Genomic DNA, 11,957 nt, shown 5'->3' on the forward strand with positions numbered 1-11,957 from the left:
CTCACCCGTCTGATGCCGTGAGCTACTCCCGTCAAGAAGCGGCGTGAGCCCTCCCGATCGGGCATTTCCAAATCTGGCTGCTCCTCATTTGTCACCCAGTAGGGCCCGTCCGTCTAACGCTGCAGTGAGCTGCTCCCGCCAGAGGCAACACGGTCCCTCCTGGTCAGGGGGCTTAAATCACGCTGCTCCTCATTCATCGGCCGGTAGGGCAAGAAACAGCGCGAGCCCTCCCGACTGGTTGTTCCAATTTATTACTGCTCCCAGTTCGTGGGCCAGCAGGCATCAAATGTCCAGGCTTTTTCTCAAAAGATTCCTCCCCCGGACAGCACGCCAAATAAGCATAATCTTTACTCCGTTTAATGATGAAAGTGTGAACTCGTGAACCACTTACTAAGGTCACTGATCTTATGAATATTTTTTTTTAAATCAGTTTGTAGCCTACCTGATTTTCACTGTACAAGTGCAATAGTATTACTTGTATTATGTAGTTTACATATTGCCTGAAATCATAATAAAATATATAGCAACAGCCACCATTTTTGATAAGGTGGAACTAAGTATTATGGTGGATGTTTCTAGAAATTAAGGCTATTTTGGGTGCTGTTGTTGTTGCTAGGGTTAGGTACACATTTTGTATATAAAAAAGTGTATTGTAAACTATGATGTATAGAAAGGTATTTTTTCTTTATATTTTACATTTCAAAATAGCCACAAGCATGGCAGTCCTTTCATGAAATGCCTCCTATCAGAAGGTAATTCTGTAAGTGAATTAACTGTTTTATCAGAATAAAAACCTGTTCAAATGAAATGCAGTTTCAGGGCCTTGTTGATCTTTTGAAAGGCATTTTGTTGACTTTTGGGAAGACTATGTTACCTTGGAAGCTCAAATGTGTGATTTGACAGGGGGGAGGTTGTTATGAAACTCTTGTGCTATAAATGTGCAGCACTCAAAATCTGCTTCATGATGTAGTTTTGGTTTATAGAAGGAAAGGTAAGAAAATGGATGAGAGTCTGTGAAACAGATTTCATGTAAATGAACTGTTTTTATAATTAAATAACTAATAATAAGATTTCAGTATCATATTTATTCTCCTAAATTGGTCATTTAAGTGGCACAGAAACAAAATTATTTAAAAGTTTTTTTTTTTTTTATATATATATAATATATAACAACATGGATTTCTTGACTTTATGCAGAGCAATGCTGTGTATAGTTTGTGTATATAGCTGTGTATATGTAATGATCATACATTATTGAACTTTATGTTGCAGGCTGAAATTAAGTTTCCTCTTGTTTTAAACAGAGAAGCTTAATTGTGTAAATGGACGCAATAATCAGCAGCCAAAATGGAATCCTGGAAAAGCCTTTTCTTTGTTATGAGTTTAGTAACACGTCTTGTCCGAAGTTTGTCTATCCTTTGGAAACTCGAATATTACTCTACATCCTTTTTAGTGTCTCGTCGATTGTCACAATCATAGGAAACATGTTGGTGATCATAACGGTCATTCATTTCAAGCAGCTTCACACACCAACTAACTACCTCATCCTGTCGCTGGCCGTGGCCGATCTGCTTGTAGGAGGAGTTGTGATGCCTCCCAGCATGCTGCGCTCCATCGAGACGTGCTGGTATCTGGGAGATTTGTTCTGTAAAATACACAGCAGTCTTGATGTGACTGTGCACTACATCAATTTTAAACCTCTGTATAATTTCTTTAGACAGATATTATGCCATATGTTACCCCTTTCAATATCACTGTAAAATGACATCACTGGCCACACTAGTTATGATTATTATCAGCTGGACTGTTTCAGCTACTCTGGGGTTTGGCATGATCTTCATGAAGCTTAATATTCTTGGCATTGAAGATTTTTACTATGAGAACATTAAATGTGATGGAAGTTGCATATTGTTTCATACCAGAGAGGCAGCGACTATAATGTCATTGGCCTGTTTTTACGTTCCCGCTTTTGTCATGCTCTGCATGTATCTGAAAATCTTACATGTGGCTAAACGGCAGGTGCAGGCCATTCAGAGTGTGAATTCTGAATTAAAAAAAGAAGGAAAAGCCACTAAGACTTTAGCCATCATCATGGGGGCGTTTCTGACTTTCTGGATTCCCTTTTTTCTTTGTAATCTTATAGATCCCTACATTGGATATTCTGTACCTCCACTGCTGTTTGACTTGTTCCTGTGGGTCGGCTACTATAATTCTACATGTAATCCCATAGTGTACGCCTTCTTTTACAGCTGGTTCAGACAAGCATTCAGAATCATTCTATCCAAAGGAGTATTTCAGACTTCTTCTTCAAGAACAATGCTGTTGTAGTAATGAAACAGATTATATGCAAATTAATTTCTTGTTATCTTATTTTCTGATTGGTACATAATGCAGTTTTATTTTATTGTATTTTTTATGCAATTTTTTAACTGAACCTTCATACTTAAAGAAGTGCAAAACAAATCTGTGTATTAAGAATCCTGTAAAATACACCAGTGTGGATTTCTGCCCATCTAATGGATCCTTTTGAATTAATTTCTAATAAAGTTTAACTGTGTGAGAAATGCATCGTCAGTGCTATAAAACCTCTCCCCTCCATAAGCACACTTTCAAAGTCACTCGTCACTCTACAGAGACAGCACTCGTAAAAGTTTTAAATGATGTTTTAATGGCTACTGACATGGGTGACTCTGTTGTACTGGTGCTTTTGGATTTTAGTCCTGCATTCGATACTGTTGAATATGATGTCCTGCTTTCTCGTCTAGAACAAGTTGTCGGCATCAGAGGAACTGCTCTAAGTTGGTTTCACTCATACCTTAAAAATAGAAGCTTCTCGGTCAATATAGGAGGATGCCATTCGGGTGTGGTCCCCCTGACTTGTGGGATCCTCCAAGGCTCTATTTTGGCCCTGTTATTGTTTTCACTCTATATGCTTCCTTTACGCTCTATTTGTATCATTGCTATGCAGATGATACACAACTTTACTTGCCCCTGAAGCACAAAAATGGCTTGGACTCTGTCAGTGCCTGTCTTTCCGATATCAAAGCCTGGATGTTGTTAATTTTTTAATCTAAATGAGAGTAAAACAGAGATCATCATGTTTGGCCAAAACATTTCTCATTTAAATACTGGTGTCTTACCTTCTTCAGTTAAATCATGTGTAAAAAACTTGGGTGTCTTTTTGATTTTGATTTGATCTAAATTGATAAGCAAATCAATTTAGTGGTCATATCAAGTTTTTTTTTTTTTTTTTTACGAACTAAGAGCGCTGGCTAAAGTGAAGAGTTGTCTTTCTTTTAAGCACTTTGAAACTGCAATCCATGCTTTTATTTCTTCTAGAATTGACTATTGTAACTCCCTGTATTTGGGAATTCTTCCTTATCTAGATTACAAATCGTCCAAAATGCAGCCGCAAGACTTTTAACCGGTGTTCGCAAACACAAACATATTACTCCTGTTTTAATGCCTTTACATCGGCTCCTAGTCCGCTCTAGAATTGACTTTGCCTCTGCTTGTTTTTAAATGTTTACATAGCCTCGCCCCCTCTAAACTTTCAGACTTGTTGTGTATACACCATCCATTGAGAACTCTTAGGTCTGCCAACCAGAGTTTGTTAACTGTTCCAAAGTTAAAGTTAAGGGTGACCGAGCTTTATCCATAGCAGCACCTAAACTTTGGAACAGTTTACTGATTCATATTAGAACTGCACCAACATTACATATTTTTTCAATTAAAATTAAAAACGTATCTCTTCACTGTTGCCTATAACTTGTGATGTCCCTTGTTGTCTGTTGTTGTTTTGTTTTTTATTTTTGTTCATTGTTTTTGGTTTTAGAACATTGTGCAGCACATTGGTCAACTGTGGTTGTTTTTAATTGTGCTTTAGAAATAAATTCAGACTGAGAACGTAAACCTTCAAAGCACATGAGACAATATGAAAAAGAATATGACCCTAAGATACAAATCTATACAACTGTCCTTTTTTATTCATTTTTTATATATACGACAACATAAATTCTGCATGGCGGTCAAAAGTGGTAAAGCACTAAGTACTGTATGTCTTGACTATCAGCCTCTATCTTTTATTTGAGGAGATCCAGACAGACTATGCAAGAACACAATCCATTAAAAGGTTTAGCTATTTCTTCACAGTTCATTTCAATGGGAATTTCCATTCAGCTCCATCCGTTGACACCAAGGATGATCACTATAATGATAAAGATATAGTTCTAAAAATCATTCCAAATATATGAGCAATATCACACGGGTAACAGTGCGATGAGACTGCATATCAGCACAGCAGTGCTGACCGAGGGAGTTCATAAATAAGAAACAACGGAGTGTCCTTAAAAAAACTCTTTTGTGCATGTAACGAAGTTAAACGTTGTGGGAAGAACGAGGTGGTAACCGGCGAATATTCAACAGACTTCAATACAATAAATGAAACAAATACAAAATGAAAGTAAAAGACAGCAGCCCCTCACGGACGACTGCTGTCACACATAACAAAATAAAACGCAACATAAATCCAGGCCTAGCCTCTTTCGTTCTTCACTGTTGTCGCTCCTCCTTTTATGCTTCCGCTCCTCCGTGAGAGATACGAGACCGGTGCGTTGCGCAAGTGTCGCTCATTATCAATCACGCCACCGGCCTTGCACCGCTCTCTCACGGCCCTCGGCCTCGTCCTGCTCGCAGTGCAGAACTACTTCCTTCCGCCATGGATTTAAATCTCAAATTGACAGTTTGACAGTTGAGGCCAAGCTAAAACGTCACTTTAGAACTATTAACGGAGGAACGTTGAGTCGCTTCATTAGAGTAGAGTATTGTGGTATTATGAGAGAGAGATCGACTAAACGAGTATATTACATGCATCTGATAGCATTCATTCTTCAGGTCGATGAAATAAAGGTTATTTAAAAAAATGATGCAACTTTCACAAAGATATTTTAATTAAAAATATTTGGAATTGTAAATAACACTTAGCATTTATCTGATTTGCCTAATTCCTTTAATTTAATGCACGAAAGAAGTGCCATTTAAGTCCACAACATCTGATTAAGTGTGTTTTGCATTCCTAATTCTGCCTTCACGTGCTATCGGATTTTCACAAATATGAGTTTCCTAGTTAAAAATTGGACATGAATGCTCTCAAGAATTTCGCCTTGTCTTGTTGTTACAATTTTCACATGAATGATCATTTGAAGCATATTGTATGTGTTATACACAGCGAAAGTAGCCTGTATTTGAAAAATTCCAGAATTGTCAGCAAGCTGAATATCTAGATAGCACGGTGAATGTTTATATGGTTGTCAATGAATGGGATGGTAAATATAATTTTTGCTTTAATAAATTTTTTTCTCCAATAAACAGGCAAGAATAAATTTGGTGTACTCCATGATTCCTGTTCTTTCCTACAACAAAGGTCTTTACTGCGACAAGCTCGTAATCATAACTTCAGAAGTGGGGAAATTTCTGATAGCATGTGAAGGCAGAACTAGTACACTCACCAGCCACTTTATTAGGTAGACCTGTTCAACTGCTCATTAAAAAAAAATATCTAATCAGCCAATCACATGGCAGCAACTTAAAATGCATTTAGGCATGCAGGGCCGGAGTGGGGCCACTTTTCAGCCCGGGAGTTTCAGGCCCAAGACCAGTCCACTTTTTCCATGGTGGAATTCTAAATTAGCACTTTTTCTAAATTGGATAAATGAAGCAACAGTTCAGCTCTTACTATTGTGTAGTTTGTATTAATAACAAATAATGTAAAGGTTAAATAATAATTCACTTAGACTTTATAAGCAATTGCGACTTTATTTCACACAATTCTGACTTTATATTTCGCAATTCTGACTTTATAACGCGACTTTATATCACAATTCTGACTCTATATCTTGCAGTTCTGACTTTATAAGCAACTGCAACTTTATTTCACGCAGTTCTGACTTTATATCTTGCAATTCTGACTTTATAAGAAGCAATTGCGACTTTATTTCACACAATTCTGACTTTATATCTCGCAATTCTGACTTTATAACACACAATTGCAACTTTATATCACACAATTCTAACTATATACAGGTATCTTGCAGTTCTAACTTTATAAGCAATTGCAGCTTTATTTCACGCAGTTCTGACTTTATATCTTGCAATTCTGACTTTATAAGGAGCAATTGCGACTTTATTTCACACAATTCTGAATTTATATCTCGCAATTCTGACTTTATAACTCACAATTGCGACTTTATATCACGCAATTCTGACTTTATAACGCGACTTTATATCACAATTCTGACTCTATATCTTGCAGTTCTGACTTTATAAGCAACTGCAACTTTATTTCACGCAGTTCTGACTTTATATCTTGCAATTCTGACTTTATAAGAAGCAATTGCGACTTTATTTCACACAATTCTGACTTTATATCTCGCAATTCTGACTTTATAACACACAATTGCAACTTTATATCACACAATTCTAACTATATACAGGTATCTTGCAGTTCTAACTTTATAAGCAATTGCAGCTTTATTTCACGCAGTTCTGACTTTATATCTTGCAATTCTGACTTTATAACTCACAATTGCGACTTTATCACGCAATTCTGACTTTATATCTCTCATTCTGACTTTATAACACGCAATTGCGACTTTATTTCACGCAATTTTGACTTTATATCTCGCAATTCTGAGAAATAAAGTCAGAATTGCGAGATGTAAACTCGCAATTGTGAGATAAAAAGTCGCAATTATCTTTTAAAATGTTTTATTCTGTGGCGGAAAAAAGCTTCCATACCTCCTGGCCTCTTCCTCCCATCCATCCTCCCTGATGCGCACCGTTACGGCAGGGCCGGCCCAGCTATCGGTAGGCGCCGGCGGTGCCGCGGTAGCCCACCTGAGAAAACGTTTTGGAAAAGACGGACTATGGACCCAACCAACTCTATAGGAGGGGAGAACTCCCTCACATGGTACAACCCATGCAGAGGCTGCGCGCTGCGGTGTCAGAATGTGAAACGTGTGTAGCCTATGTAACTAACGTGACATTGAAATGTGAAAAAAAAAAAAAACATTTCCTCGACCGGCCCAAAAGTGAATCGGCCCACCGGGAATTCTCCCGATTCTCCCGATTACCCACTCCGGGCCTGTAGGCATGTAGACTTGGTCAAGACGCTCTGCTGAAATTCAAGCTGAACATCAGAATGGGGAAGAAAGGTGATATGAGTGACTTTGAACATGGTATGTTGTCGGTGCCAGAAGGGCTGGAGTATTTCAGAAACTGCTGATCAGTGACCTCATCACACCACTTATTGACCTCAAAATAATAGTGAACTATCGCTTTAAATCATGATCAAGAAGAAGTGATATCATTGGAGTCCTCAGAGAAGCCATGTTTAAAGTTTGACGTTCAATTCTCATTTATCATTTATAATTTGTTAACCAGATTTTTCAAACATGTTCACCGCATCACATATTAGGCAGACAAAAGTGTTTAGTATTGTTGTTGTTGTACTATTTGGGTGTTTGTTTTGGAGTGTTATTTGGGTTATGTTTTGAAATGTAGGTTTTGTCCGTATTTAGTTTATTCCAAATTCAGCCATTGTTGAGATGCAGTTTCAGAGCCTTGTTGTGCTTTTTTGTTGACATGTGGGAAGACTGTGTAACCTTGGAAACCTTGTGTGATTTGACAGTAGGGAGGTTGTTATGAAACTATTGTGCTACAGTATATATGTGCCCTCTCTTTAGCTCTGGTTCATTGTAGAAGCAAGGAAAGGTAAGAACAAGGATGAGAGTCTGTGAAACAAGTTTCCATGTGGATGAACATGATTGGAGTATTGTTCAAAAAATAAAACTTCAGCGCAGATTTATTCTCCTATATGGTCAAGTTAAGTATTACATTTAAAATCCATTGAGATTTTAACATGTAATTCATTCATAGAGATTCATAAATGTAGCTGCATTTTTGAAGGCTGGAAATGACTTCACTCCCTTGTTTCAAACAGGGAACCTCCAGTGAATTGTGTAAATGGATGCACAAGTCAACATCAACCAAAATGGAATCCTGGAAAAGCTTTTTCTTTGTTATGAGTTTAGTAACACGTCTTGTCCGAAGTTTGTCTATCCTTTGGAAACTCGAATATTACTCTACATCCTTTTTAGTGTCTCTTGGATTGTCACAATCATAGGAAACCTTTTGGTGATCATAACGGTCATTCATTTCAAGCAGCTTCACACACCAACTAACTACCTCATCCTGTCGCTGGCCGTGGCCGATCTGCTTGTAGGAGGAGTTGTGATGCCTCCCAGCATGCTGCGCTCCATCGAGACGTGCTGGTATCTGGGAGATTTGTTCTGTAAAATACACAGCAGTCTTGATGTGACTTTGTGCACTGCATCAATTTTAAACCTCTGTATCATTTCTTTAGACAGATATTATGCCATATGTTACCCCTTTCAATATCACAGTAAAATGACATCACTGGACACACTAGTTATGATTGTTATCAGCTGGTCTGTTTCAGCTACTCTGGGGTTTGGCATGATCTTCAGTAAATATTTTTACTATGAGAACATTAAATGTGATGGAAGTTGCGTATTGTTTCAGAGCAGAGAGGCAGCGACTATAATGTCATTGTCCTGTTTTTACCTTCCCGCTTTTGTCATGCTCTGCATGTATCTGAAAATCTTACATGTGGCTAAACGGCAGGTGCAGGCCATTCAGAGTGTGAATTCTGAATTAAAAAAAGAAGGAAAAGCCACTAAGACTTTAGCCATCATCATGGGGGCGTTTCTGACTTTCTGGACACCTTTTTTTCTTTGTAATCTTCTAGATCCCTTCATTGGATATTTTGTACCTCCACTGCTGTTTGACTTGTTCCTGTGGGTCGGCTACTATAATTCTACATGTAATCCCATAGTGTACGCCTTCTTTTACAGCTGGTTCAGACAAGCATTCAGAGTCATTCTGTCTGGAAGAATATTTCAGAGCAATTCTTCAAGAATAATGTTATTGTAAATGTGATATCACAGTGATCCAAGCCATATGTGTTTATAGGAACTTAATGAAACAAGACATTCTGCATTTGTTCATCATGTTTGTTAGCTCTCACATTGCTGTATTTTAATACCTGGCAGGCCTCAGAATTTCGCCTCAGCGATGCAGAAATAAAGTCCATCTGCAATGTTTCCTGATCATCCCGATTCATAACTCGCCCACGCCGCAAAAACTGATATGAGTTTATAATAAGTGTTTTTTTACGTCATTCAGGAAAAATAGCTCTTTGAAGAAAGTGCACTTTGAAGATTTTTAGACTTAGTTTTTGAAATTGAATATTGAATAAAAGTGTATCATTTCACATGGAAGTGAAAAAAATGCCACTGAATCGAGACAAAGTACACTTATTTTCAAGATTCATTCTCTAAAAACAAGTCTTAATATGTTATACATTGTTTTTTTTTTCTAAAAATGTATTTTGTTTCATGGAATTTTAGATACTTGGAACATTACAAAAAAAATATTCATTAAGAATTGGATTATTTGCAGAGCAAAGACCTACTTGTGGTAAAACTGCATGATCAGTGCTTAATCCAGTCTATCTCTGTCACACTAACTGAAGTGCAATCTCATGTTATAAAAAGCCTTAAGTGAGTTTGTTCTTGTGTCATTTTTAGCCAGTGTGTAAACAGAGTGAAGAAATACTTAACTTTAACTACACTTACAACAAGCTCAGTCTATCAAGGTACAATCAAGATTTTTATTTTATTTTTTATTTTTACAAATTCAACTTTTTTTGTGTGTAATGTTGTGGTTTGAAAATGAAAATGGTCTGAAAAGTTACAAAGCACAAAGTACATTCCAAAGGGAGTTATTCTCTATATCAGAAAGCACGGTTTCTAAACTCCCTAAAACGCCTCCATTGTAGTTCTGAGTTTTCTTCCGAGAACGAACATGTCACATTGCCACAATATTCCTCATTTAAATAATTCACGCCCAAGGCATATACAATAAAGGGGCGAGGCCTGGTTGAGCTGCCTTAGTAGTGTATTCAAATGCCCTGTCCCAAATGGCACACTTCATATTCACTTTCGGTCTTGTGGACTTACAATGGCTGCCACGTGCGCGTGTCCGTTAAGTCTGTGAGACCGTAGAGTGTCCCATTTGTCATTTTAGGTCTCAGAAGGGTGCTCGCGAGCACCCCCTTTGCGGTCGATATGCGCCCTCGATGCGCACTTTTGCTGAGCCCGCACTGATGCACTTCTTCCCGACAGTCAAAGCGGCATTACATCACGAAAGTGCAGACTCGTAGGAAGACCACGGGTGCATAGGGTGCCATTTGGGACAGGGCCAAACTCGTGTTTATGGCAAGAGGCGTGACACTTCCAAAACATGGTTGATCAATCACAACACACTCGTCCAGCTGACCAATTAGAGCACATTGTGCATTTCGGAAGGAGGGGCTTCATAGAGACAGGATCTAAACAGGGGATACCCTGTACAATGATGTAACTCGCTGCTTAACCATCATAGTACGATGCATGGTTGTAGAAAGTCACAACTTTCCCAAAAAATGGTCACCCTTCTGTCGTTTTAACATTATAGTTAAAGCTGCAGTCGGCAAGTCTGGCAGATTGAGGGGACTTAGCCAAATTTTTTTTACAACTCTCATGCCCCTCCCCCACTACCAGCGAGCACCCTCCCATCGACTTCGTGCTTGTCAGTGTGTGTGCATCAGATTTTCTGTGAACGCGTCCGTCTCTTCAGCAACGATCAACACCATCGACTCGAAGGTAGGCTACGATCTACCCATAGACAGCAATAACCGAGGAATTGGAAGCTTGTTAGTAGATTTTCTCTCCGCCATCATACTTCGTACAATCCAACACACCTGCGAACTTCAGGCATGTGCATGTGATATTGTAACGTGCACGGGGGAGGGGGGATCTGTGGCGTGTGCACGAACTGTGATTGACACTCAGATCTCAAAGAGCCCTGCGCTGATTGGACCAGAAGAACCGGGAGCGGTGGATTTTTGCAAAACAAATAACAGGCTCCAGGTGGAGGTAGAAGCACAGGTTTTTTTCTAAAACCGACTGATTTATGTTGTTCTGTCGGAGCATAGTGTCGGTTTCAGTGAATATGATAAAAAAAACCTTGCCGACTGCAGCTTTAATTTGCATAACCAATAGAAAGCCGTTCATTTTTTTTTATGTTTCTATGTTAATAATGTTAATATGCAGTATTTGGCATACTTCCATATACATAATGTTCATTCTGTCAGCTTTCTCCACGTAATGTAGTAATGAACTTAGGACTACTTCACTGTTTTGTTCCCTGTTGATTTTTAAACATGACTAATGTAAGTCCACGTCACACTAACAAGAAACTATGCTTCTAACCACAGCTCGAGAGAAGGGACGAAGACTGAGGCCTTGTCCACACAGAGACGCATTTAGCTGTATACGTAAAAACTTTGTAACGTATCGGCGTTTCATCCAGACGGATCCGGCTGTTTGGGAGCCTGAAACCGCAAATTTTTTAAAACCGGGTTCCAGAGTGGATAAATCTGAAAACGACACACTTGTGTCAACGTGGGGGGCGGGCTTTAGCATATCGTTAACTGCTGCGAAGCAGTGTAGTCTTTAAGAGGAGATAGGTTATCTGGTATATTTTTCTGGTGATATGAAAAATCGGGTACATTTAGCAATATAGCTAGTGAATTATGTATATGATGTTATGTATATTACGATGTTATGATGAACTATATGCTTTTCTCCACTTACGTTCTTATGATGTTCAAAGCATTTCTAAGGATGCAGATTTTTAGAAGGTCACTGTCTGACTCATCGTGTAGCGTTTACTACAGTAAAGTTGACCGAGTGGATCAGGTAGTCTGAGCTTGTTTTATTGATTATTAGCATATACTAAATAAAAGCAAGAGTATCGAGTTACATTCAAGCTAG

The 11,957-nt window shown here is 38.5% G+C and overlaps 1 protein-coding gene and 1 pseudogene across 2 annotated transcripts; both read left to right on the top strand.

Annotated features, from left to right (window-relative positions):
* The first annotated feature begins 1,322 nt into the window (after nt 1–1,322).
* On the top strand, nt 1,323–2,328 carry LOC308698133 (trace amine-associated receptor 1-like; annotated as a pseudogene). The gene has a single exon. The product of its transcript is annotated as a trace amine-associated receptor 1-like (transcript).
* A 5,694-nt stretch (nt 2,329–8,022) lies between these two features.
* Nucleotides 8,023–9,012, top strand: LOC308698134 (trace amine-associated receptor 1-like; the record flags this gene model as incomplete). Its single annotated transcript, XM_081378038.1, has 2 exons — nt 8,023–8,350; nt 8,423–9,012. 2 exons carry the CDS (start codon nt 8,023–8,025, stop codon nt 9,010–9,012), a joined length of 918 nt encoding a protein of 305 aa, XP_081234164.1.
* Between the last annotated feature and the right edge of the window lie 2,945 nt (nt 9,013–11,957).

This window comes from Scardinius erythrophthalmus (genome assembly GCF_964197995.2).
Source record: "Scardinius erythrophthalmus genome assembly, chromosome: 11".
Lineage (NCBI taxonomy): Eukaryota > Metazoa > Chordata > Actinopteri > Cypriniformes > Leuciscidae > Scardinius > Scardinius erythrophthalmus.